Consider the following 27,933-nt stretch of genomic DNA (forward strand, 5'->3'; position numbering starts at 1 on the left):
GCCTATTCTTGTTGAAATAACACATAAAAGACCACTCATAAAGTAATGATACAGAATTCCTCCACAACCAAACAGGATATAGCACACATGTTGGAAAAAAGGAAACAGATTTCAAAGTCTTCAGTTCCTTTATTGGGATGACTGGCACTGGATAGAAGTATAAAATGGTTCATATTTGGACCCAAACAAGTCATTTAACACACAAAGGAAGTTAAGGTCGCATCAAATTAGAACATAAGCCTACACAGAAGTATGGTTCATAAAAAATACATACAGTAAGACATACAGTATATGATGCAAGAGTCGAGTAATTTTCTTTACAAGGAATAAGAAGTTTTAGAGGAAATAAAAAGCATTGGTAGGTTACATTATGTTAGATGTAAATCTCAGTAACAGTAAACAGTAAAAAGACAAACGTGACATTATAGATACAACAAACATGCCTTATCAATGTAATATTGTCACTTACTAGGGCACAAAATACCCTGTTTTGTAAATGGCTTATATCACTTTCCACCATTGTACTGAGCAGCGCTCTTAAACCACACCCTCTCCACCTGCACCTTTCCCAGCTCCCACAGTTGTTGGAGAGTCTTATCACCTCCTTTGGAAACATTCATCAGATACTCTTCATTTTCTGGGTATGACATCATAGAGTTGCGAGTTAAAACTAACAACTGGCATAAACGGCACAGCACCAGCAAATAGAGGCAGTCTTTCTCCACCTCGTTCAAGGGAAGGACACTTTCCCAGCCCGCCAGGATGGGTCCACCCACCTCAATGGGATTAGGGTGTTCTGTCATCATGTGCGTGATGGTGATGGCCAGCTCACAGATGTAATAGCCACTGTTCATGTCCCCGAAGTCAAGGATGCCAGAGATCCTGTATCCGTTACTGTCATCAGGTTGCACAAGAATATTGAGGTCATTGAAGTCACCATGGATAATGCCTTAAAAAAGGATAACAAAAGTTGTTCTTTTTATTAAGTAGAACCAATGTGCATATGTAGACAGAATACATCATGCAATGAGAATCCCAAACTGAGTCAAAGGAGATGACAGGTCTCTTGTTTTAGGGTTTAAAAATAAAAAAGGAGTACAAAAAGGAAGAGTATGTGGACATTTGAGAGTACAAACATTCTTGGTAATGGACACCACATAGGGAAGCATCCTAATTAACAATGGTCATTTACTATAACAAAATCTAACAATTGTTTTTATGCCTTTTGCTATCTAAATCTGGCTTGAGCAATATTAGGAAAATATCTATTATGAATTATCGTAATAAACAAAAGAGTAGAAATTAGCTATAACTCAAATGCTTTCTGCTTTTCTCCAGGTTTCCCACTATACTTGCGATTTATAAAAAGTGTCCATCCTGAACAAAAATGCATTTAATCCAAATAAATAAACTACTGACTGCAAAAGAAACATGGTGTGAAATATGATCTTTTTTTATCCATCCATCCATTTTCTACACAACTTATCCTTTTGGGGGTCACAGCAGGCTGGAGCCTATCCCAGCTGTCATTTTGCAAGAGGCGGGATTCGCCAGGCAATCACAGGGCTGACATTTACCTGTAGAGACAGACAACTAGGCATGTTCACACCCACACCTACGGCCAATTTAGAGTCACCAATTAACCTAACGAGTCTTTCTTGGTGGGATTAAAACAAAGTACCGGGAGAGAACCCACACATGCACAGAGAGAACATGCAAACTCTGCAAAGAAAGGCCCTGAATGAAAAGCGAAGCTTCGTGCTGTGAGACAACAGCGCTAACCCCTGCACCCCCTGCATGGCCTGTTTTAATGCCAAGTAAAATCCACATTTATCATGACAAATTAAAAATTTTGCTATATGTTTATTGGATTGCTCATATTGTGATAATTATGAAATTACAGCTGAAATCAAAACTTATTTTGAAAAAGCCATAACTATATTTTCCTCGAAGGCCTGAGTAACATTAAAAAAATATTATAACCATGTTCAAATGCAACCAATCAGAATCAAGCATTTCCCCAAACAATGTTAAAAGTTTTAATATGATAAAGAAGAGGAGAGTCTAATCAGTAAATATCATACTCACACTTGCGGAAATTGGAGCATTTGGGAACCACAGCGGTAAACTGATGAATGATAGAGTTCACAACTTCCTGTAGAGGATCTCCATCCAACACATGGATGTATTCTCTCAAGAGGGGAATATTTGACAGACTCCAGGTGAAATTCTCTCTCTGCAGCACTTCAAGATGAGGGTGCTCCATCTGGAAAATATAATAATAATATAGAAGCCGTGTTAAATTTGTCAACTAAAACCTTGACTAAAAATATTAGTCAACTACCTTTATTCCATGACAAGGACTAGACTAAAACTAGCTGAAAATAAATCTTGGGTGATAAAAATTTAAGTTTAGTCTTTGTCATGGAGAATGAATGAGAAAAATTAACTCTTTATGGAAGAGCAGATGACAAAGAACAGTACACTTGAGAAGTTAAAGGAAGTTGAGTACACTCTTTCTCTGTTTTTAACCACCTGTATGTATAAGCAGGGTGAAATTTGTCGAGGCATATTGATTGATCAGATTGATCAGTTGATCAGATTGATAATTGGGCCAAGTTGACCCACAGGCAGAAAGTAGAGTAGGTCTGATCTAGTCCTTCTGTTCCTACATAAACTTATTTAGATTCTCAAGCAAGTACGGCTGACAATAGAAAAGATGCAATTATATGAATTCATGACATACTATGGGAACACCAAAAAAGAAGGAGCAGTTACACTTTACAAAGGATGGTTGCATAAAACACTCAATTTTTTTTTTTTTTTTTGTTTAAAACAAACATAATTGATCTTTCAAGTTCATAATGTTTCTGCGGTTTATACCTTCTGTAGGATTTGGTCCATTCTGGCTGCTGTCTTGCCTGTTTCATACAGTAACTGAGGTGTTAAAGGAGCCTTAGAAATAGTTATTCCAGGTAGGTAAGTCAACAGGCGCACCAGGTACTTCTGACAGCCATAGCCGCAATCTGTCAAAGTTAAAAACATCATAAGTATCCCATCTGTTAGCCTTGCTCCCAGCAAACATAGAGCGCAACCTGCATGTTGTGGCCTTGCATAAAGACCTTCCTCTGTAGATATATGTTTGGCAACATCCAAGTAAAAGGCCATTAGTATTCAAGCTAGTCGCAATAAGTGACCAAAAAGGGGTTTTAAATAATGAATACAAATACATTCACTATCAGATCTACCAGTGTAGATTCATTCTTCATCATCTTGAGAAATTCCAGTCTTGCTAGAAATGCTTCTATAAGATCTACAAAGGCAAGGATAGGATCACTTTAATGATGCAATGTCTACCTTCCAGAGGGATGAAAAGTTGCTATGATTTATGTTTCAAAAGTTATTTAATATTTAATAACCTTTATCACTTTTTGTTATATACAACATTGTCAGTCTGGAGAAGAAGATAAAGGAGACTGAGATGGCTTAAGCTGAGCTGTTTACTTCGTCTCAGCTGAGGAGAAACAATCAACACAGTATGAGGTTGAAGCCAGATTTCTAAGGAAGCCCATAGTAGTTCACTCTCTTATATGTAACTCAAAATATGATGACTCCACTCAGTGACCTCCAGTGCTAAGACGTACAGGAGTCACACTTTCTCTGTCTTAGATTCACAGACACACAAGCTATGAGGAAACAACCTTGACCATAGGCACAAACAGCATTTTATCTAACTCAAGCTGGTGAGTTTAGACTATAAACCAAAGAGAAGAGTAGAGACAGCTAGAGTCTCCACTCCAGACAATACAGCTTGACCTGGGCCTTGAAATAACTTAACCCTCAGACTATTTGTGGAGAAAGGAATATTAGAAATCTGAGAAATATAGGAAATTTCCATAACAGTGGCAGAGAGATCATTTTTGTCTAAAGTAAACTACTATTAAAAAACACCATGACAAATTTCTGTGTGTGTTTGTTGTGAATATCTTTACCAGAAATGTGTACAGAAACAAAGAAAATTGTCATTTTTTTTATGCCAAGGCCTTCATCTTATGCTGCATGAGTGAAAAAAAGAATCAAGCATGCAACATGACATTCCTACAGTCTAAACTGTGTGAAGGATGTCATACCAATTTCCTCAAGGCTCGTGAGCTGTCCTGAGGAGGTGGGCAGCGCTGTTTGGGCAGGAAGTCCGTTCTGCTGCAGGAAGGACATAGCATATGTCTGCATCTCGATCAGATTGGAGTTCTTACTGTCCTCTGAGTTCATGATCTTGAAGACGAACTCGCCACCTTTGACAGCTGCCACATAAAAGTTCTGGTCATTATAGCTCGGCAGTGAGCGGATTTCTGATGGAGTTAGCCTGAAGAGCCTTTTCACCACCTGATCCACCTGAGGCTGGCTGAAGTTAGGTTTGACATGCTGGGCTGCCATTACTGCTGAATGAAGTAGTTAATCCTGGTCAATTTCATGTGAAGTTTTAAATGAGAAAATGACTCCAACACAAAGATGAAGACACAGGAAACTCAGGTGGACTACGTTAAGCTGGTTACATTATGTCTTGGCCAAGGAGAAACAGTGACATCAACATTACTGTGAGGCTGAAGCCTGATTTCTAATCAAGCCCAGAGTAGTTCAGCCCTCTATGCCATTAGGGCGTCTAACTTTGATCATAACCCATAATATGAGAACTCAGACTCCAATGATTTGGGTCTTGAAGTAACTCGACCATCCCTCAGAAGATCTGTGGAGCCAGAAATATCAGAGATAGAAATTAAATTTGTCCAAAAGGTCTCATTCAACCTGTAGAGATTTTAATTTATACGTTTCTGAATATTTTTTATTTTAATCCTTTTTAAACTTTCTGTTATTGTATTTTTATCCAAGTTTTATTTATTTTAACCTTTATTTCATTTATATCATTTTATTTTATTTGTTTGGGTTTTTTTAACTTCTCCCTTGTGTTCATCTTTTATGATTTTATTCATTGTCCCTGTATTATGTCCTCCCTGTTTCTTGTGAAGCACTTAGGGCTGCAAGCTATGTATAAAACGTGCTATACAAATAAAGTTGAGTAGCTCAGTATAGCCTACAATATGGATGTGTTTTACACCGCATTAAAAATACAACCATAACTAGAGCATACTGCTTGTCTACTACATAGTTATGGCACACAATGCTACAATGTTTAGCCTGAGGAATGTATGGTTATATTTCATCCTGTTTGTGGCAATGTCAGCAGACCTGGGTAATGTACGGTTAAATTTTTAGGATGTCAGCAAGTAGCATATTTTCCTTGTGGTAAATATGTCTTTCAAGTATACCTCTTAAAAATAGCTAGTTTTAACACTACATGAATGCTATGTGGTCACAGGTCAGGCCAGGGTCAACTGGCGCTGTCCAATGTGCTGAAGGAGAAGATCTGCTGTTAAATCAACGGAAATACTCCATCCAACTTACATTTATTTACTGACACAGTGTTTTATTTTCTTTCAGCGGTATGATCTGTGTAGTATTACTACCTCTGTACTGTTGAGAAAATAAAATCTGCATCGAGTCACCATCAGATCTCAGCAGATTCCTGTGTTATGACTCTGTGTGGCTGTTGCTGTTTGTCATCTATAATGCTTTTGCAGAATATGCACAGAAAGGGTACATCTGTCCCCAAATTACTACGCAATGGTGAAGCATCTGTGTGCTGGTGAGTTAGTGTGTAGCTACTGCACAAGGCTGCACCTGCAGAGACACTGTTCAGTCCAGCATAAGGTGAACATTAAATCCACTGACTGTTTTGTGTGATTTAGACAGTGTCTATTTGATTCGCTTGCACAGTTTTAGAGGTCGCAAAGTCGCCTAATCATTTTGATCAATACGTGCAGATCCAAATGTGTGTCTCCTTCAGAGGTGCCAGATATTTCACAGTGAAAAATCTGAACTTTTTCACCACTAAGTTTTCAACATTTGGTGTAATCGCAAACCACAGTCACATTTATCTTATAGTCAGCAGTTAACACGGTCACTATTATCATCGTGCCACCGTAGACGGTTTATTTTTTTCTCTATGCACTACTGTGTATATTTTCCTCATCGCATTATGTCGACTTTGCATATTCGATTTAAAACTTTGCCAGGAAGTTTATTTCGGCAATCACGTAAGCTACCTAGGTCGCCAGTAACAGGTAGCTAGCTAGTACCACACCATTAACACAAATCCTTGAACTGAATCATACTGACTCGAGTCAGTAGAAATTTCCGTGTTACTTATAGCAACAGTGCTGTCGGTCACACATGGAGATAGCGGTAGGCTATATGAAATAAAAAATTAGGCTAACGGTTCATAAAAACACATTGTATTACAACAGAAAACCTACCCGTCTCTTTGTAGACCTGTAGCCTACTTTAGACAACCACCTGATGAAGTGCAGCCCTCCAAAGCATGGGAGTGGCCGGGAGGAAGACCTGGGGATGTAGTGGGCGTTTGGGGAGGAAGCCAGCAGAATCTAAACACGTTCAGTGGATGTTTGATATTAGTAAATTCAATTTAAACACACAAGATTTATTCAAAATCTTGATCACACGTTTTCCTACTATTTTTATTTACATTTACTTGATAGGCAAGTTGTAATCTGCTGGGGGCTCTCTGTCTCACTTCTTTTTGACGTCTCTGACTGTATAATTACAGGTGCGAGATATGCAACCGGTTTTCTGGAATGGAGGCCATTGTTGCGTGTAGCAACCTGACCCAGACATAAAATTTTGGTCCTTACAAAATCACTGTCTTTCTGCAAATGACGATCATGTAGGACACATGTAGGATACTATCATGAAGGACACATCATGTGCAGAAGTGGAAAAAGTACATGGCTATTGTTCTCAAGTAGCCTACAGTTACTTTGGTTATAATTTACTTAAGTTTAAGTAAAAGGAAAACACTCTGCTCAAGGGAATGATGGGGAACCTTGCCCACACAAGAAGTGCTTTATTGAAACAAAATTGTTTGAGTATGTTCATGTAAAAATTGAGAATAACAAATATATAAATGACATATCAATTGTAGATGAAATATGTGTAATAATGTCTTGCAAGATTACTGTTGAGTAATTTACAAAATATTGTTTATCTTACACATTGTCTCAAGCAGAAGTGAGGTGAAAAGTTTGGTGTTTGCCTCAAGCTTTCCCATCAGCCTTTCAACCACACGTTTGTGGTCAGTACAGTCAAACTAGACTAACATCCACAAGTAAAGTGAACAATTATTTTGTTCCTACTAGAATTTTACTCTGCATTGTATAATCTTGATCATTCACAGGGGTGAATAAACTAAACCTGGAAAATGCAAAAAAACTTTCTATTACAAGCTGTTTGACTGCTGAACCATGGATCCATTTTTAGTGGCAACATTTAATACTTAAAGGGGACATATTTTACCATTTTAAGACAAGTTTATATTGGTCTCAGAGGTCCACAAAACATGCCTGTGAAGTTTGTTGGTTAAAAAAAAACAGTATTGGATTTCTGCATGTCTAAAAAGAGTATCACATTTGTCAATTTAGGAAAACTGACTACTCAGAACAAAAAGAAAATTTCGGAAGATACTGGTGAATGAAGCCCAGTAGTTTTAATCTAAAATGTCTGTAGTCTAAGAGTAATTTTTTTTTTCCAAACGTGCACAACAAAATTTTTTTTTTTTTTAAAGTGATCTTTTAAATGCGGCTCAGTGTAACACCTCAAATATCACTGTCCGTCATTGTACTGAGCAGCGCTCTGAAACCACACTTTCTCCACCTGCTCCTTCCCCAGCTCCAGAAGTTCATGGAGAATTTTATCACCTCCTTTGGAAATACTTAGCACATACTCTTTGTTTTCTGGGTACAACATCGCAGCGGAACGATTTAAAACCAGCATTTGGCAGAAACGGCACAGCACCAGGAAATAGAGGCAGTCTTTCTCCGCCTCGTTCAAGGGAAGGACACTTTCCCAGCCCGCCAGTATAGGTCCACCCACCTCGATGGGATTGGGGTAAACTGTCATCATGTGCATCATGGTGATGGCCAGCTCATAGATGTAGTAGCCACTGTTCAATGTCCCCGAAGTCGAGGATGCCAGAAATCCTGTAGCCTTTACTGTCATCAGGTTGCACAAGAATATTGAAGTTATTGCAATCACCGTGGATAATGCCTTTAAGAAAAAAAAAAAAAAAAAAAAAAAAAGACATTTAGTTGTTCAAATGGAGCCAACTTGCATTATCTAGTCTCTGCTAGATATGCAGACAGAATACATAGTGTCAAAGAGGATGAAAGGTGTCTTGCTTAAGAGTTCACACAAAAAGGAGGAATATGCAGAAAATTTGGGGGCCCATAGAGTCCAGATCATGAACACTGAATAGGGAAGAATCCTGATTAACCACAGTCAACATTAGCTGTAAGAAAAAAAATAAATCACAATGTTTTTTATTTTAATGCATTTCACTATCAAATCTGGCTTGAGCAAAATGAGAGAAACATCCTCAATACATAGCCATAATAAACATAAATTGAAGAGTATAAATTAGCTGTAACTAACAGTTTCAATGTCTTGCTGCTTTTCTCAATATTTCACAATAAACTTATACTGGTAAAATATTGCACCAAAATAAATATAGTTTTAGTAAATTATTTTTTGGGGGTTGTAGGTAGGAGTTGATTTGTTTACACAAAGAGCAGATCTAGGGCTGACAGCATGGGAGTGGCACTGGGAGTCTAGACTGGAGAAAGGAGCACAAAAGAGGTTATAATCTCCAAGGAAACATTACAAAAATCACAAAAGTCCTCAAAGACAAAGCTTGAGGTTGAACCTGTTATTACACTGGATGATAGCATACTCTGGCACCCTCTAAGCTTCAGTCAGGTGAATATAAGCAGGAGCTAATTGCTTCCAATGAGTTGTAGTTGAGTAACTGAGGAGCCTCAGTGCCTCTAAGCCACTCCCACCAGCTTGCAACAAAGGGAGAAAAAAGAAACACAAAAAACACACAACCTTCTAAACCTGAGACTGACTGTTCTAAATAAGTTTTAACATATATTCTGAAATGGAATGCACACAGGACTGTTATATCCCCAATTTGACTGTAGAGGGCAGACAACCCCAGGTATTTTGTGTGCATTACAATGTTTCTCAAGGTTTTCTCAAGGTTTTGTCAAGTTTTGCCAGGTTTAGCCTCATTTATTAATCAAAATGTGTTTATTGCACATAACTGGATGCAAACCAATAAATGTAAACTGTAGAGATGCAATCTGGTCATTAAAATGATTACAAATGGGATTTTTTTTTTTTTTTTTATGTTTTTTTTTTTTCCTTGGGCGGTCCTCAGTCCAACGTTGGGTTCCTAAATTGGCCCTCAGCTATCAAAACTTTGAGAACCCCTGTTCTAAACAATAGCTAAACCTACTACAATCTTTAGAGAATTTTTTTTTTAATTGATTTTAGTGTCAAATGACAGACTCATTTATCACAACAAATTCCAGCTTTTGTGGGATGTTTATTGAATTTATAGGACTGTAGCTCTTATCAAAACCTTTTTATACAAGCCATAACTCTATTTGGCTTGTGAAGCTTGAGAGCCAGAGTAACACTATAAACACCCATAACCAGGTTCAAAAGCAGCCAATCAAAATCAAGTATTTAATCATCAATAATTATAATAGAGTAGAGGAGAATCTATTTAGTAAATATCATACTCACACTTCCGGAAATTAGGCTGTTTAGAGATCACAATGGTCTTAAACTGATGTATGACAGAGTTTATAACTTCCTGTAGAGGATCTCCATCCAACAGATTGGTGCATTTTTCCAAGAGTGGTATATATGACAGGCTCCCGTTGAAATTGTCTCTCTGTAGTACTTCAAGATGAGGGTGTTCCATCTGGAAAAATTTAACAATGATTTGGAGGCAGTGTTAATTTTGTAAACTAAAACTACCACTAAAATATCAGTGTCAGTATTGTCATCAGTGTATTTTCAATCAGTTTAATTACTGATAGTGCATTCAGTGCCGATAAAAGTATACACCTTCTTGGATGTTTTACCCTTTTATTGATTTTATAAATCAATCATGGTCAATGTAATGTGGCTTTTTTGAATGATTCTACGGTGTATACCTTCTGTAGAATTTGGTCTATTCTGGCTGCTGTCTGGCCTGTTTCATACAGTAAATGAGGAGTTAGAGGAACCTCAGAAATAGTTGTTCCCGGAAGATAAGTCAACAGGCGCACCAGGTACTTCTGACAGCCATAGCCGCAGTCTGTCATAGATAGAAACACAAGAGTAAACCTGCTGTTAAAAAACATAAAGCACAACCCGCATGATTTGGCCCTGCATAAAAGCACACTTATCAGTACTAAAAGCATTTGTGTATTAATTTTAGAGAGCGTTGGGGTTTATGCATTTGATTGCTTCCATGTAACCAGTTGAAGAAGACAGTCTACAGTGTTATCTTGTTCTGCAGTTACAATATTTGTAACATTTCCTCTTAAAGCAGCCAAATTGCTTGTAGGTGTTGCCTACTTGACTTCCTCAACAATCTTCCCTCTGCTTTGCTGCTGCAATTAAGAGGATATTTCTGTCTTGCTGTGCAACATGTCATTACTTAGATCTATACTGTGTGAAGGATGTCATACCCATTTCCTCAAGGCTCATGAGCTGTCCTGAGGTTGTGGGCAGGGCCGTTTGGGCAGGAAGTCCGTTCTGTTGCAGGAAGGACATAGCATATGTCTGCATCTCAATTAGCTTGGGTTCCTTACTGTCCTCTGAGTTCATGATCTTCAAGACGAACTCGCCACCTTCACCTGCTGCCACATAAAAGTTCTGGTCATCATAGCTCGGCAGTGGGCGGATTTCTGATGGGGTGAGCCCAAAGAGCCTTTTCACCAACTCAGCCACCTGAGGCTGACTGAAGTTGGGCTTGACATGCTGAGCTGCCATTACTGCTGAATATTGTTTCCTGAAATACAAAGAGGCAACATGTAATAGTATTGTTAATAATAACATCTATTGTAATCTTCATTTAGAAAATGGGTTTGAAAGCAAATTAAATTTGTCTTTAGCATGTACATTTTGAGTACATTTAGAGACAAGTACTTTTACTTCTACTGAAGTGAGTTTTAACTAAAACAACTGCACTTTTACTTGAGTGCAATGCTATTACACTTTTTTCACCTCTGTTAACTGCCCAGTGGCTCATAATTTAGAACGAGAATGATTCCACATCCCAAAACAGCTGTTGTACATAGCGACTGTAGTGTTGATATCTGAGGGTTAAACAAAGTTGATTTTTACTCCCAAAGTTTAATATTAGTCCCATTTCGAGTCTAATAGTCTTCAGGAGTTATTTGACAGTGTCGATCCACCAGTGTTAGTTCAACTTTGTAAAGAGTAAACTGATCTAAGCCTCGCCAAGTGCGATTTCAAATCTAGGAGAATGTGTAGGCAAAGTTCCCCATCATGCACATGGGCAAAGTGTTTCATTGTGTGATGATGTTGTCTGTTGTACAGTGATCCCTGCATCTTTTGGTAATGTTTCTGGTGGATTATTGTTGTTTTTGATGTGAGACACATTTGCACCATGAGTGAAGTTATCCACTGAGTTTGTGTTTCTGCCTGTGACTTTAGTTGTTCCTGAATGACACAAAGTGCATATTCTTCATTGGTATGCATTGCATTGCTATGAGGTTGACTCTCTGCTTTGTTCTTGCCAGAGGAGACCTACCTTGCCACAGACTGTTGTGTTTGCCAGTAAGGAAAGATCATATTATACTGTACAACTCCTGAGTAGCTACTCAGTACTTGAAGCAAACTTTAGATGAAATACTTTTACCTTTCACTTGAGCAGATCTATAGACTAGTACTTTTACTTAAGTAAATTTTGAACAGAGTAACTGTACTTTTACCTGAGTACAACAGTCGTGTGCTTTTTCCACCTCTGGTATGGGGGAGCTGGTCTTTTTCAGTCTTTTCAAAAGCAGATTTAAGGTGCTGAAGGAGGATGCATCAGGTTGTAGATGACTGATGACTTTGAGCTCTGTAACTTAGGATTGGTTGATCTGTGTGTGTGCTATGTGTCATGTCTATAACTTTGTCAGTTGTGCTGCAGCCCATCTTGGCCAGGACTGTCTTGTAAATGTGATTCTTGATCTTTATCAGGCTTTCCTGGTTAAATAAATTTAAATGAATATTTTTTTGTAAGAAAACCAGTTGAATCTCTCACATCAGCAATGATACAGTCTTAGAGGTGTGACTTCACCTGAACAACCTGGTTCAGAATCTATTCTCTTGATATTTTTGACAATATGGAAAGATCACATTTTACTGTACAATTCCTATAGCTACAAAGTAAACTTTAAATAAAATGCTTCTACTTTTACTTGAGTAGAGTGAAAGACCAGTAATTTTACTTTTATTTAACTATAATCAGAGTAACTAAACTTTGACTTGAGTATAATAGTCATGTACTTTTTCCACTTCTGCATTAACCCAGTGCTATGCTGTCTTGGGTCAGGGTCACCTGGAGCTGTCCAATGTGCTGATCCTGGAGCAGAAATGCTGCCTTTTTGTCACCAGTGTGCAGCAGGCGGAAGATCTGCTCTCATAATAAAAGACACACTTTAGCAGAGTTGCTCTCTATGCTCTTTGAAATTACAGTGGTTGAGGCGGACAGGTTTAAGAGGACATGCATGCTTTATTTAGTGTGTAGATGTGTATGTGTGTGTAAAAAATGGAAATGAAATAACATTAGCTGGAAGCAGTAGTATTGGTATCGCTATGTGGCTAACACAACTAAATAGACCTAAATGTTCAAGTGGTCATACAAATTATAACCAATAATTACAATCTAACTTATATAACAAAGCTGCTGTTAGTCCTCATAGAACGTCAAAATAGGGCACAGAAACATACAGGGAATTAGTCAGTGTATTTTCTGGCAGATCCATTTCCTGGTTGAAACCAGACTCAAAAAACAGGAGAACTGTCATTATTCTGATTTTTTCATTTTTGACCAAAAATGGAAAAAAAGAAATATGAGTCAATTTTCCATTTTTGACCAAAACTGGGAAAATTGAAAACAAGCTTTTTTTTTTTTTCTGTTTTAGACCACAAATTGAAAACAAACAAACAAAAAAACAAAACAAAAAAATGAGTTGTTTTTCAATTTTTTCATTTTGGTCACAAAAATGGAAAACAAATAACATTTCAAATAGAGGATCTATTTTTTTAATAAAATTCATGTATTTTGTGTTCTTCATTTAATGAAATACTTGAGGAAAAGGAAATCATGTGATCATTGGGAAAGCAAAGCATTTCAAAATAAAAATATGTATATGTATATGTATATATATGTGTGTGTGTGTGTGTATATATATATATATATATGAAATAAGAATAAAGGATTTAAAAAGAGGTAATAACATTATAGTCCATTAAAATGCCAGTACATTAACAACTTGCATCATTTATCATACATTGTATATAGAGCATTTTGGCCTATTATAATACTGTAAAATTCAATGGATAGCTCTTGTTTTGATATAGAGGCTTTTATTTTGAAATGCTCACATTTCCCAGTGGGTCACATGATTTCCTTTTCCGCAAGTATTTCATTAAATAAAGAAAACAGAATAACAGAACTGAAAAAACAAAAATTGGACCCTTTTTTATGTTATTTGAAAATTAAAAAACAGAAAAACAACTCATTTTTCAAGTTTTTTTTTCATTTGTGGTCAAAAATGGAAAAATGGCTTGTTTTTCCATTTTTCCATTACTGGTCAAAACCAGAAAAATGGAAAATTGGTTGATTTTTTTAGTTTTTACCATTTTTGGTCAAAAACAGAATAACAACAGTTTCTCCTGTTTTCGAGTCTGGTTTCAACCAGGAAATAACCTTGCAAAGCAGATGGATATGCCCATTTCCTTGTTTTTCACTGGCAAATCCATCTTGAAAGCTCCTGTCGGAACCGTTTTGGCCCGGTTAGAAAGTGACAGGACCAATCAGCAACGAGGGGCAATACTTTCAGGCAAAGCGGAGTCATGACGTAAACAAGCAGCAGCAAGAGCTGGTGCAGTTATGGAGGAAAAGATTAGCGTGGATGCTGCTAAAGCACCAGTTTTATCAGAACTTGACAACATTTCTTCATTAAAAGAAGAACAAAGAACAGCAGTGAGTTGTTTTCTTTTCAAAAACGACAAAAGTCAAGTACTTTCCTGTCTATAGTCGCCATATTTCTCGTTAATCCTCAGTAGCTGCGCACACAGCTCGATAGCGGCTACGTCACGTGTTTTGTTGCATTGATTGGCCAGTACAGATGTGACAGAACGTTCACCCAATCATACTCCGAGTTTTTTTCAAAGCCTCTGCCTTTTCTCAAACGTTTCCTATTGACGCTTTCCAAGGTGAGGGTTTATTCATTCATTTTTGTAACCATTATTTTTATAGATTATAGGTCAGTCTTCTTCTCCACCTGCCTTCCAGGTAGCTTTCAGGACCGGCAGGCAGGTTCGTATTTAAAAATCGCGTTTCGCTCTTTCTTTTCCCAAAACGTTGCCGAAGAAAACATGGCAGTTCGTTATGTCAGCCTCCGTGAGGGCGACCCGCAGTAATGTAAATTTAAAAAGTTTTATTCTAATTTTGTAAAAAGAAAACGAAATTTTAAAGGAGATGATTGTGCACTTATTTTAACATACTTCACACAAATATATAAACATTATATCCCATTTACACCATTTCTGTTCGGCAAAATGCAGCCAAATTCTACACACTGTACCTTTAATCCAATCTCTTTAATTTGAAGACCTGTGTTTCACAACCTCTGTGTGCTGTAGGGAAAATAAAAGTATTCTTTTGACGACAGCACAACTGTTGTCTATAAATGATGATTTGGCAATAAGGTCAATATGCATCTAAGGGTTACATTTTCTTCAAATTACTGCACAATGGCCAAGCCTTTGTATGCCAGTGAGATAGGGTGAATTAGATTGTTTCTGTTGGATTCATTTGCACTGTTTTATAGTAGCAAAAGTTGCCTCATAATTTTGTAAGTCAGCTGCAACAAAGCTGGTGGACACTTCATTTTAATCATACAGTACTTGCCAAGTGTGGCCCTTTTCTCTGTTGTGTGTTGTTTCATGTGTGCATTGAGATGGGATTTAAGCCTATTGAAGGAGAGCGTACTTTGATTATGAAGAAGGGAGAAAGTGTGTGATTTCCTCCAGAGCAGCCAGATATCTGTGATAAATCTGAACTTTTTTACCTGTTTCAACAAAGTTCTGTTTAAAGTATACTTTCCATTATTGCTATGTTCTTATTTAAATGTTCTCAATGAGAAATCTGAGTGTCTGATGATCTGATGAGGTGTTTTGATGTTTTAATAAAATAACAAAGCATGTGAATTTTCCACCAGAGGTCAAATGATGCACAGCCAGTTTTTACAGAGCACACCCAGACTCTATTTTTTGGCTACCCTACAGCTGTGTTTTTCAAAGTTAAAACAGATGGTCTAAACTTAAGTCCTCAAAAACACATCTTTGTTTAGTGTAGTGTATTTTAGGCATATATCTAGCCCATAGAATCATAAAGAAAATGATATTCAGCAACAAAACCATATATAATACTGTAGATCAGAAAAGACTCATCCACATGTAGACATCCTTTTTCTGGAATGGTAAAAGGGATTTTGGGAAATCATTAAGTACTCCTTGTTAAAGTTGATTTGCCTGAAGTCTTGAAAGTGGTCTCGGACTTCATTGTAACCACTCCTGAATCGTCCACGCTGAACAGCATATTATGCTGCTGTTTTTGGCAGAGTTCAGATGAGGAAATGAAGAACAGTCTTCCAAGAAACAGGCTATGTCAATATTTGTCAGATGTTCATGATGTGCACCACCGATGTTTACTGGATGTTTTTGATCAGGGAAGAACTGTTGAGGTTGGATCAGGAGTCAGCTAAGGTGGAAACTTTTAACTATAGCCTATTAAAACAATGGCTTTGTCTGGGACTTCCGGGTTTCCTGCAGCATAAATATCTCATCAAAACTTAGCATCGTTCATTTTACCAGTTATTTCAAAATAAGAAAAAGAAACTTATCTTTAAGTTTTCAACATTTTATGTAATCAAGACAAACAAAATCGCATTCATTTTGTAGTCATCAGTTAGCACGGTCACTATTATCATCGTGCCACCAGAGACGTTTTTTCCCCTCTGTGAACCTCTTTAGGCTATTCTTTTCTTATCTGTTAATTTTAAAATTAAAGTGAAAATGTTAGGTCGAGTTTGCATATTCGACTTAAAACTTTGCCAAAAAATTTCATTCGGAAATCACGTATCCTGGATTAACAAAAGTTCGCCAGTAAAACTGACAAGTACCACAGTATAAGCATTGTTAACGGCAGTTTGTTTAAGAAAAGAATTAATGAGAATGTTGTGCATGCGGTGAGAAATAAAAACTGTACCATACTGACTCTGAATATGAATAAGAAGGAAGTTACGCGTGTTATAGCAACAGTTCTATCAGTCTGGTATAACTGTATCCTCGATATATTTATATTATATTCAACACACAGACATAGCTTTATGTAATAACGGTTCATGATAAAACACATTCATTCTTCTAACAGCTGACCTACCAGTTTCTCTGTAGACGTGTAACTTCCGTCAATGGCATCCACCTGATGAAGTGTAGCCCTTTAAAGCAGTAAATGCTGTGGGAGTGGCTGAGAGGAAGATCTGAGGATGCAATGGAAATTTGGGAGGGGAACCTTAGCCGAATCCGCTCAATCTGTTCAATTATTGTTTGGCATCAGTTAATGAAACCTAAAGTAAAAAGGCTACACAGGATGTGTTGTACATTTTTTTCCCCACAATTTTGTTATTAATGTGATCTTGTGAGGGCTCTCTGCCCCACATTTTTGGACATATCTAAGACTGTATCATTACTAATGTGAGAGGGTCAACTGGTTTCTCACAAAACATATTCATTTAAATTTATTTAAACACCTACAACACCGACAACCCTTCTTTATAGGCTGCTCAATATGAAACTTAAAAGTCAAAGAATCATCAATCATATATACAAGGTATTTATAGAAAGACACAGACTCAATCACATCACCCTGAGACATCGTAACAAAAGGCAGGTTCAGAGGTTTTGTCCTTGAAAACATCAAAGAAACTCATGAACACATCTTGAGTTTGGTTTTGTCAGGATTCAGAACCAATTATAACTCCCACAGTGTCCTGTACAGAATCAAAGGCTTCTTATGAGCAACAGAGAGCCTGATGCTGTGCAGCAGCAGCGCAGTAAATGACAGTGTCATCCACATATAAATGAAAATTTGCATTTAGTACATTTTGACTGATGCTGTTGTATAAAGTTTAAATATCAGTGGTCCAAAGATTAAGCCCTGGGGCACTTCATTTTTAACTTAAAGACATTTAGATGTAACACCTGCAGCCTGCACACAAGGCATTCTGTTTGATCAATCATTATAAAACCAACAGACTGTCCTGTAAACTATTTATCAAACAGATTTATGGTTGTGTCTCTGACCCACAGAGGGCATTATTTTGGTACTCTCCATCCATCAAAAAAATCAGTCTCTGTGCACAACACATACGGAATGGTAATGGCAGAAAGACATACTAAATCTCTGTCTTGATTTTGGAGGTCAGATGTCATTTTATGCATCAACTTGACCCTTGTTCTCTCAAGTCGATTATAATGGCTTGATATCTAGATTATTGTAGGACTTTTGTCTTGTAGGGACTGGACAACTTTGACAGACAGGAAATATGGGGAGAGAGAGAGGAATTTTCTCTATTATTCATATCTTCAGTTAGCATAGGTGTCATGGAGAAAACCAGAAAACCATGTAGAAAATTCTTCTCTCCTCTTTCAGTGGTTTGGCAGCCAATTCCATATTATTCTAATTCTAATGTAATTCTATTTTTGTTGAAAGAAAAGATGTGAAAGACCACTCATGAAGCTATAATAATTCCTCCATAACCATACAGAGATATAACATAACACAGGAACTGTTTCATCTCACTGGTATAACTAGGGATGCACAACATCTGGCTTTTGCCTGATATTTTCAATTTCATAGCCATAATCTCACTCCATTGCCACAGGTGTATAAAATCAAGCACCTAGGCATGCAGACTGTTTCTACAAACATTTGTGAAAGGATGGGTTGCTCTCAGGAGCTCAGTGAGTTCCAGCGTGGTACTGTGATAGGATGCCACCTGTGCAACAAGTCCAGTCGTGAAATTTCCTCGCTAAATATTCCACAGTCAACTGTCAGTGGTATTATAATAAAGTAGAAGCGAATGGGAACGACAGCAACTCAACCACGAAGTGGTAGGCCACGTATGACGGAGCGGGGTCAGCGGATGTTGAGGCGCACAGTGTGCAGAAGTTGCCAACTTTCCACAGAGTCAATCGCTACAACCCTCCAAATTTCATGTGGCCTTCAGATTAGCTCAAGAACAGTGCATAGAGAGCTTCATGGAATGGGTTTCCATGGCCAAGCAACTTCATCCAAGCCATACATCACCAAGTGCAATGCAAAGCTTTGGATGCAGTGGTGTAAAGCATGATGCCACTGGACTCTAGAGCAGTGGAGACGCGTTCTCTGGAGTGACGAATCACGCTACTCCATCTGGCAAGCTGATGCACGAGTCTGGGTTTGGCGGTTGCTAGTAGAACGGTACTTTCTGACTGCATTGGGCCAAGTGTAAAGTGTGGTGGAGGGGGATTATGGTGTAGGGTTGTTTTTCAGGAGCTGGGCCCCTTAGTTCCAGTGAAGGGAACCTTGAATGCTTCAGCATATCTTTGCTCCCAACTTTGTGGGAACAGTTTTGGGATAGCCCCTTCCTGTTTCAACAAGACTGTGCACCAGTGCACAAAGCAAGGTCCATAAAGACATGGATGAGAGAGTTTGGTGTGGATGAACTTGACTGGCCTGCACAGAGTCCTGACCTCAACCGGACAGAACACCTTTGGGATGAATTAGAGCGGAGACTCAGAGCCAGCCTTCTTGTCCAACATCAGTGTTTGACCTCAAATACGTTTCTGGAAGAATGGTCAAAAATTCCCATAAACACACTCCTAAACCTTGTGAAAAGCCGTCCCAGAAGAGTTGAAGCTGTTACAGCTGCAAAGGGTGGACCGACGTCATATTAAACCCTATGGATTAAGAATGGGATGTCACTGAAGTTCATATGTGAGTCAAGGCAGGTGAGTGAATACTTTTGGCAATATAGTGTAGCTTTATGCTTCATCTTAGGATGTGAAGCATTTTGGCACATATGTATATTGGGTGTTGGCACATTAGTTAGATACTGACAAAAATGTTCATGTCTGTCAATCTGGTAATTGATACATAAACCTTTTATTTGCTGGTACTGATACTAAGCATTCCTAGTTGAATGTTAACTGTTTGCTTAACCTCTTCATTGATAAAAATCCATCATCCAACATACTAATTAATGGCGCTTTGCCCGTGGAGAATACTTAGTCCCTTAAAACAATATTTAATCATGTATGTTACAACTTATCAGCCTCATTTTCTTAACTTCAATGAAATAATTTCTGTAAGAGTGAAAACTTTACATCAGCAGAAATAAAAAAACTCAGAATGTTGGGTCATTACAACATTTACTTTAACTTCTGATTAAACTCGGAATTAATAACCTGTTACCATAAACATTTGCTCTTTCATTGACATAAAAAGCTGTAATGTGAGAAAAGTATACGATTCAAACAACCATATTATAAGGCTGACTACAACTCAAGGCAGTTCCTTTACTTTGTTGCTAGAAAATCACCAAGCTTTAATTTGCAGCCTTAAATGGGGCAGGACTTTGTGGTGGCCACAAGAGGGCAGTATTAGATTAGATTTGCATGAGAGGAGAAACTTCATCTGAAGACTTTTAACATCAATTTCTACATTTTTGCCATCAGATTTCTTCTAAGGTTAGATTAAGTCATCAACATTTTTTTTAATTTCTGAATTTTTCATTGTAAACATGGTGTGTGAGAATCCAGTGGCACTACAAATATAAGAACCCACTGTGTTTGACATACAACAAATATACACAATGTGCAAACTAAATAAAAATAAATACTACCCCCTATTGGTTAGCAATGCAACAAGTTACTGTAGCTGAAGTAACCTTCAGAAAACATGTACATGGTGCAAAACAACTACAAAAGGATAGTGAAAGGGGACCAAACCTTTGTACTATCAGCACTGTTTAAACCATTGTAATCAGTCTCTTAGACACACACATACAGTGCTTAACAAATTTATTAGACCACCTGTCATATTTGTCTCAAAAACCATCCAGCATCATGAAGTGCTTTAATGCAGACTCTTTCATTTTCAGTGAGCTCTCCACGTTTTACCATTTTGAACAGGAATGAGGAATTTCAAACTGAATTCACCTTTTTATACCCAAATTTGAGCCAGCTCACTGGGCTTCTCTGAGAAGTCAGAAATTAATCAAGCATAACATTCAACCACTAAAACAATTTTTTCTGTTCAGGAATGCAAGTAAATAACTATAATTTGACATATTAATCAATAAATATTAATGTGTTTTACTATTTTTTCAGTTTTTTTGTAAATTAGTAAATTTGAAAATTTGTGGATAACAACAATAATCATATTTTAGCATTGAAAATATCATTTAGGTCAAAGAGCTTCTACATATTGGTGTATTAGCCATTGCAGAAACATAAAAAATTATTTTGGTAATTACCAATGCTGTTAATTTAGGGCAGCAGTGGCATAAACCTTACTTTGGCTGGCGGTCTAATAAATTTGTTAAGCCCTGTACATGTTCCCTGAAGGTTACTAGGTCTGTCTGTGGCTCAGTTTTTTGCAGCTACTGTAACCTGTTGCATAACTATCCAATATGTGGTAGTATTTATTTTCATTCACTTTGCATATTTTGTTTTCGCAAAACAAATCAAAGACGCTTTTAGTTCAACTTAAACATTAAAGTTAGAATGTTGAAGTATGTTGTGAAACTGTAAATAAAAATGCAAATATATGCTATTAAACAAACAAAATATCCTTATTTTCAAATGAAGAATAAATTAACCACAAACTCCAAATGTGACATGCAGGTATCTTTCCAGATATTTGTCAGTAGGGGGCAGTGTTTAAAGAACACATTAGAGAAGTGTTCTGTGTGGTCCATTTAGTCTGTTTTATATCCCCCATTATTGTCCTTATAGGGTAAATAGGTCCGAGTTCTTATGGGTTAACTGTTTAGTGGAGGAAATATCCAGCATCTAGGAGGACCAACATCACCCTGTACTCCATCAGTTTGAACTGTTTCCCCTCTGGAAAAGACTAAAGGTCAATCAATGTACGCACCACCAGACTCATGAACAGTTTTGCCCTGAAATCCATTCTGAACTCTCTTGAAAGCCCAAAGACAATGCTATAACTGTGCAATATCTTGTTTGGCTTGTAACTGAAGCTTTTTATCAACCTTCTCCACAATAAAATGATTAATATATCCCTCCAATGTGTAGTTTAGACCTTTTTGGTGACTTCTAGATGATATGCGATCTTTCTGTCTCCAAAAATCATCAATGGCCTCCTGCGAAATGTCTCCTACTGTGACAACTGCCATAGCGCCTGTCACTGAATGTTCATTGTTTGTCCGAGTGAGTGGAGGGGGCGTGGTTTAGCCATAGGTCAGTTGGGTAGTGTAATGAATGTACATGTGATGGTGTTGGGCGACATCTCCTTCACTGGAAAAACAAAGCTTGTCGCCATTGGAGTCAATCTCAAAGCAGACAGATATTGAGATGAGATTCTGAAACCAGTGGCAATCTCATATCTCCACAGTCTGGGACTGAACTCTGTCCTTCAAGATGACAATGATAACTCCCCAGAGCATGGTTTTTCAGAGACTACTTCCAGAGTTTGGCATAGGGGAGAGTGGGGTGAGTTGTGCCAGTTTTTACTCAAGTGACTTTAAAGTAAGGCCATGACAGTAATGCCTCCAATTTAAGTATGTACATTTATTTCAGGATGTGGTGCATCCCTGGGAACAATAACTTTGGATCTGAAATAAACTGTTTAAGAAATATAGCTTTCAGAAAAAAAGTGGTCTTGTGGCACAACTTGCCCCTGGTGCGGGGTAAATTGTGCCTTTCGGGAGAATACGTTGGGGTAAATTGTGCCTTTCGGGAGAATACGTTGGGGTAAATTGTGCCAGTCATTATTGAAGTAAAACAGAACATTTTAATCTCATAAACTGTAACACTATATAAAAGCAAGACAAATTCAATACCAAATTACTCTTTTAATTTTTATTTAGATATCGTCACCCTATTAAACTAATGGGATAAGACATATTTTGTAGTTTTTGGGAAAACACAAAAAACCTAAACCTATCATTTCATACATAGAACGCTGTCTGAACGCGTTCTGAACTGTCTGAACGCTTACAGAACATATACAAATAAAGTGATTTAGGCCAATTTCTGAACATCCCATTGTGACTTAGGCCACTTAAAAAAGGAATAAAACTGCTCTTTAATAACATAGTGCAAACTCAAAACTGAAATCAGTGTTAGCTACATTAAACAAATGACAGGTAAATCAAACACAGATGAGGCATGCCCATCACCTCACTTATCCAGCTGATCTTGGCCCTTCTTTGCTGGGTTCTAGGTGTGTAGGTCTCGGTGTGTGTTTGCGTGTCTGGGTGTGTGGGACTGGGTGTGTGAGTCTGGGTGAGAGGGTGTGTGGGTTAGGGTCTAGGTCTGTTGGTCTGGGGTTTGTGTCTCTGGGTGTGTGGGTCTGCATGTGTGGGTCTGGATTTGTGGGGATTTGGGTCTGGTTGTGTGGGTGTCAGGGTTTGGGTGTGTCTGTGGGTCTGGGTTTGTGGGTGTGCCACTGGCACATTTTAACCCAGGCCCTTTGGCACAAATCACCCCCAACCCCACTATTTTGAAAAACTAGCATGATCCAGCAAATTAGAGCCAGCATCATGCTAACTGTATAGACTCATTGTATAGCCTACTAAAGCACTAAAACATGTGTGAAATTTTTTCAAAGTTGTCTATTGTTCAGAAACAACAATCAAAAAACCTTTTTACTTTGAAAGCAAAAAACAGTTTTTTCAGCTAAAATGTGCTTATCTCTCATGCCATGTGTCTCCCTTTTATGCAGAATGAGTAAAATGGATAGCGCTTCAAAAATATGTGGTCACATAACCAATTTCTTCTATGGTTTTCTATAAACAAGGGGTGGCACTACTTCCCCTTTGGCACAAATCACCCCACTCTCCCCTATGCAGTACAGCGACTTCAGTCGTTTTCAGCAGTTCCACGCTTACGTGGATATTTCCTGAAACTATCCCGTCTTTACAGAAAACTTTTTCAAAACAAAATGCAATATATCGTTTTCAGCTCCGTGTGGACAGGACCTACAAGGGAAACAAACAGGCTTTCCAACGGTATAGATTTATTGCCAAGAAGCATTGTTACAACAAAGAAAAAATCTACCTGACACACATTTCCTTACTTTTTCTGCTAAGTTCATGTTGGAGCACATGTAGTGTCAGGTGATACTGAGCTTACTCTAAAATAAGTTCAATGTTGTAGTCAGGTTTTTATAGCACCAGACAGCAGCTTGTAAAATAAACAACTTTTAGAGAACTTACACTTATAGCTTTTTGCCTTGAGCTATGGATAAAATGTGCCATTGTGGCAAAAATTAAGATATCTGGGTTACTGGTGACAACTGACTGTATTTCTTTTTCTGGAGTTTAATTCTCGAGATACCTCTGCACTAACGGTAGCCAGGATGAGAGGTGTCGCATTCAGGCTAACTGCTTGTTTGTCAAGAAGTCTATCCAGGCCACATTTGTGAACCTGATATCTCAAGAACGCTTTAAGGTATTATCTTCAAACTTTGCACAAAAGGTGCACTCTGACTCAAGGATGAACTGATTAGATTTTGGAGGTCAGAGGTTACATGTCAAGATCAGTGGGCCTTACCTCCCCCTCCACCACCCAAGTTTGACATGAGGCTACACTTGGACTTCAGAGGGAAGTGAATTGCTTTTAGCAGTCTGAGGTCATTGCATGCCTCAATTTGCCCAACAAAACGTCAAAAAATAACAAATTTCTGTGATTTCTACCAGTCAAACCAAATGCTGGAGTTTGATGAGCTACAACTCAGTGTCATGGAGAAAAGTGGCAGCCATGTAAAAACTGGATGCAATTGTCATACAGTTACAATACCTCTTTGGGTGGTTTTGCAGCCAATTCCAAGCATTTTAATACCAATGTTATTCTTATTCCAATCTAAGCCAATTTTTTACTCTCATAATCTGCTCTTTCCTCTAGGAGAGGTACAGCATCATGCCACGCCAGGCGAAGTGTGCTCTAGCCCCTGTCAGGGCACCTCAACTTAAGCTCTGCCTCCCCCACCCTATTGCTAAGCTCTCATTCTGCTGATCTTTCTCATTTTCTCCTTTGTACTTTTTTCATTTTCACGTGTAATGTTTATACCAGGAATAGTTGTCTTTCTTTAGTTGCAGCTATGAGTCATTCTAGGGTAGGTAGTGTCAGCGTTGTCACTATCTGGAGCTTGCATGTAGGGAGCATTGTTAAAGATGACATTGCTGTTAAGGCTGTGTTGCCATGTGGTAAGGTAGGTAAGATAATGATGTCTCTGCTATCTGGAGATCACTGTTCAGCCCTCTGGAGGCGTTTTGGGACTAAAATGATAAAACACCGGTGAAGGAGGGTTCCAACATGACAACCCTGGCAAAGGTTTCTTGATACCCATCAGTCTGCACGGTTGACTTGTGGAGGTAAATAGTAATGGATTAGGGATTTTTTTTCTGAGCGCTGATCCTTTTTGTAAGGCACAAGTATCTTGTGATTCTTCAGAATTGTTGAAAGAACAGATGCAAAAGACCACTCACAAAGTTATAATACAATTTTCCTCCACGACCAAGCAGAGCGATAGCACACATGTTGGGAAAAAAACAAAAACAGACTTTGAAATGAAGCCTTCATTCATTTATTTGGATGGCTGGCACTGAATAAAAGTATGAAACCTGATCACAAAGAAGTGATTTAACACACAAAGGAAGTTAAGGTCCCATCTAACTACAATATGAACCTACACAGAAGTATGGTTTATTGAAAAAATATACAGCAAGACCTTCAGTCTTAACGCAGGAGTCAAGTAATCTTATTTTGAAGGAATAAAATGATATCAGAGAAAATAATGAAGCCCTGGTCAGTTACATTATGTTGGGTGTACATCTCATGAATAGTAAACAGTATAAAGACAAACTTTACTACAAGCATTATGGATACAGCAAATATGCCTTATCAACATAATACTGTCACTTATTAAGGCACAAGATAACCTGTGTGAACTAATCCAGCAGCAAGTTATGTTACTATCAAGTGTTAAAACTTGTTGTTTCTTTGTGTGAATAGACAGACATTTATAGCTGCACCACCAAATTGGGGTTGTTCAAGACCATTCTCTGCCACCACATTACTGATTTGTTTTCTTCTCAGTCTTTTAAAATAAATGTATTGTTCAAACAAGAAAATTAGTCACACATAACACTTGAAGAGAGGCTGTTGTGTGACTGGGTGGGTTTGTTCGTTTGTTAGTTTGTTTGTTCGCAACATAACTCAAAAAGTTGTGGACAGCTTTTGATGAAATTTTCAGGGAATGTCAGAAATGGCATAAGAAAGAATTGATTAAATTTTGGGAGCGATCCCGATCACTGTCTGGATCCAGGAATTTTTTAAAGGATTCTATACTGTTAGGAGATAAGGCTAATGGCAGAGGTCTGCGCTCTCCGAGTGCTTCTCTAGTGTGTGTTTGTTATTTGGACGATTTATTCTTCGACAAAGAGGGATAGGCAGGACTGTGTTTCAAACATATGTAGTCATTCAATTATCTTCTGACCTGACACGCCAGATGGATTTGTTTTCACACATCCATCTGGAAAACCTCCCATAGACAGTGTTTGGGAAAGGGCAGGCCTTTGAAAAAAACTCAGAGGGTGATTGGATAAACGTTCTGTCACATCTTTATGAGTCAATCAGAACAACAAAACATGTGACGTGGCCGCTACCGAGAAGTAAACTCCATAGAGAACTGCATAGCATGAACCATTGCTACTGTAGACTTTTGTCATTTTTGAAAAGAAAGCAACTCAGTGCTGTTCTTCGTTCTTTTAACAAAGAAATGTTGTCAAGTTCTGATAAAACTGACACTATAGCAGCATTAACACTGATCTCTTCCACCAAAATTGCACCAGCCTCTTGTTGCTGCTTGCTTATGTCATGACTCCGCCACATCCAAAAGTACTGCCCCTCGTTTGCTTTGCAAGGTTAGTTATCCTCTACTCTTCAAATCACTGTAATGTTAAACTTGACATGCAATACCATACACATCACTGCATGATTTTATCACAGTTTAAAGTTCTTAAATTTCTACAAAGACATGACACTGAAATAATTTTTAAATACTATTTTTTTTTAGAAAATCCCTGACAAAAATAAAAAAGATCCCTTTATCCTCACTGGTCTTAAAAACACAAGTAAGACAAGTAATGCCTCATAACATTTAGCTTGTCAGCCTGTCTTGTTTTCAATTTGAATACAATATCTACCTAAAGAACTACTGAGGTGTATTGTTTCAGTTGGCATAAAGAGCATCATCATTTTTAGACATTATGTGAAGCATTCATGCTGCCTCTCCACTTCTCGCTTTAACTCTGTGTGGCTTCAGTGTTTGCACATGGCCCTGCAGTCTCAAGCCCATATCTGGAAATTAAAGAGACATTTCTCTACTCAAATTAGGAAAACACATGCAAGCTTCCAGCTAACATGGACATGGCATTCATCAGATTAAGAAAACAGGTTCTTCAGAACAGATTTAAGTGTAAAATTTAGGAAGATGCTGGTGAATGAAGCCCAGTATTTTACTTTAAAATGCCTCAACTATCAGAGTAAAACCTTTTTAAATTTTCCAAAAGAGCACAAAATACTATATTTCAAAAATCATCCTATAAATGTGGCTCAATGTAGTCACCCAGTCAAGCATTATTTGTAAATGGCTTTCCTTAGATATCACTTTCTGTCACTGAACTGAGCAGCACTCTCAAACCAAACCTTCTCCACCTGTGCCTTTCCCAGCTCCCACAGTTGTTGGAGAATCTTGACACCTCTTTTGGAGGTGATCATCAGATACTCTTCATTTTCTGGGTGCAACGTCACAGAGTAACGAGCTAAAACCAACGACTGACAGAAACGGCACAACACCAGCAAATAGAGGCAGTCCTTTTCCGCCTCATTCAAGGGAAGGACACTTTCCCAGCCTGCTAAAATGGGTCCACCCACCTCAATGGGATTAGGGTGTTCTGTCATCATGTACATGATGGTGATGGCCAATTCATGGATGTAGTAGCCACTGTTCATGTCCCCGAAGTCAAGGATGCCAGAGATCCTGTAGCTGTTACTGTCATCAGGTTGCACAAGTATATTGAGGTCATTGAAGTCACCGTGGTTTATACCTAAAAAAAATAGTTTTGTTGTTTTAGTGGACGCAAGTGCAAATGAAGTCTCTGCTGATAAATAACATAGTGACACTCAAAATCCCAAACTGAATCAAAGGAGACGACAACTCTCTTGTTTTAGGGTTTGACTATGAAATGGATAGCATCTAACACAGGGGAATTTGGGGGTCCATAGTGTTCTGTTAATGGACACCACATAGAGAAGTATCCTGATAAACCATGCTCATCTTTAACCATGAGAAAAAATATGGCCATAACATTTTTTATCAGTGCATCTTACTATCAAATGAAAAGACAAGCTAGCAGTGGAGGGAGAGAA

At 38.0% G+C, this 27,933-nt stretch overlaps 3 protein-coding genes and 1 pseudogene across 11 annotated transcripts in view; all 4 read right to left on the minus strand.

The window, feature by feature from the left end:
- Positions 1-165: 165 nt before the first annotated feature.
- On the minus strand, positions 166-8,743 carry LOC121512828 (hydroxylysine kinase-like). 3 transcript variants are annotated; one of them, XM_041792313.1, is made up of 6 exons: positions 8,692-8,743; positions 8,005-8,178; positions 4,131-4,436; positions 2,884-3,026; positions 2,089-2,266; positions 166-949 (listed from the first exon to the last, which is right to left on the minus strand). In XM_041792313.1, the coding sequence occupies exons 3-6, from the start codon at positions 4,432-4,434 to the stop codon at positions 507-509; spliced, it is 1,068 nt and encodes a 355-aa protein (XP_041648247.1). In that variant the 5' UTR covers positions 4,435-4,436; positions 8,005-8,178; positions 8,692-8,743; the 3' UTR covers positions 166-506. The 3 variants fall into 3 exon arrangements, with proteins under 3 accessions (XP_041648247.1, XP_041648249.1, XP_041648248.1); XM_041792315.1 differs by lacking the exons at positions 8,005-8,178; positions 8,692-8,743 and adding an exon at positions 6,372-6,469 and having other exon boundaries at positions 4,131-4,301; XM_041792314.1 differs by lacking the exons at positions 8,005-8,178; positions 8,692-8,743 and adding an exon at positions 6,372-6,469.
- LOC121512232 lies at positions 6,948-8,359 on the minus strand (annotated as a pseudogene).
- Positions 8,186-27,576, minus strand: LOC121512830 (hydroxylysine kinase-like). Of its 4 annotated transcripts, XM_041792317.1 has the most exons (5): positions 16,652-16,739; positions 10,656-10,978; positions 10,137-10,279; positions 9,721-9,901; positions 8,186-8,743 (listed from the first exon to the last, which is right to left on the minus strand). In XM_041792317.1, exons 1-5 carry the CDS (start codon positions 16,687-16,689, stop codon positions 8,739-8,741), a joined length of 690 nt encoding a protein of 229 aa, XP_041648251.1. In that variant the 5' UTR covers positions 16,690-16,739; the 3' UTR covers positions 8,186-8,738. The 4 variants fall into 4 exon arrangements, with proteins under 4 accessions (XP_041648251.1, XP_041648252.1, XP_041648253.1 ...); XM_041792318.1 differs by lacking the exon at positions 16,652-16,739 and adding an exon at positions 27,439-27,576 and having other exon boundaries at positions 8,186-9,901; XM_041792319.1 differs by lacking the exon at positions 8,186-8,743 and having other exon boundaries at positions 9,665-9,901; positions 10,209-10,279; positions 16,652-16,742.
- LOC121512826 (hydroxylysine kinase-like) overlaps positions 25,072-27,933 on the minus strand; it is a 28,055-nt gene continuing 25,193 nt past the window's right edge. For all 4 annotated transcript variants that reach the window (XM_041792308.1, XM_041792307.1, XM_041792305.1 and 1 more), the window contains exon 5: positions 25,072-27,611. In XM_041792308.1, coding sequence (XP_041648242.1) covers positions 27,169-27,611 — 443 coding nt within the window. In that variant the 3' untranslated portion in view covers positions 25,072-27,168. The remainder of the gene's footprint in view (positions 27,612-27,933) is intronic.

This window comes from Cheilinus undulatus, linkage group 7 (assembly GCF_018320785.1).
Source record: "Cheilinus undulatus linkage group 7, ASM1832078v1, whole genome shotgun sequence".
Taxonomy (NCBI): Eukaryota; Metazoa; Chordata; class Actinopteri; order Labriformes; family Labridae; genus Cheilinus; species Cheilinus undulatus.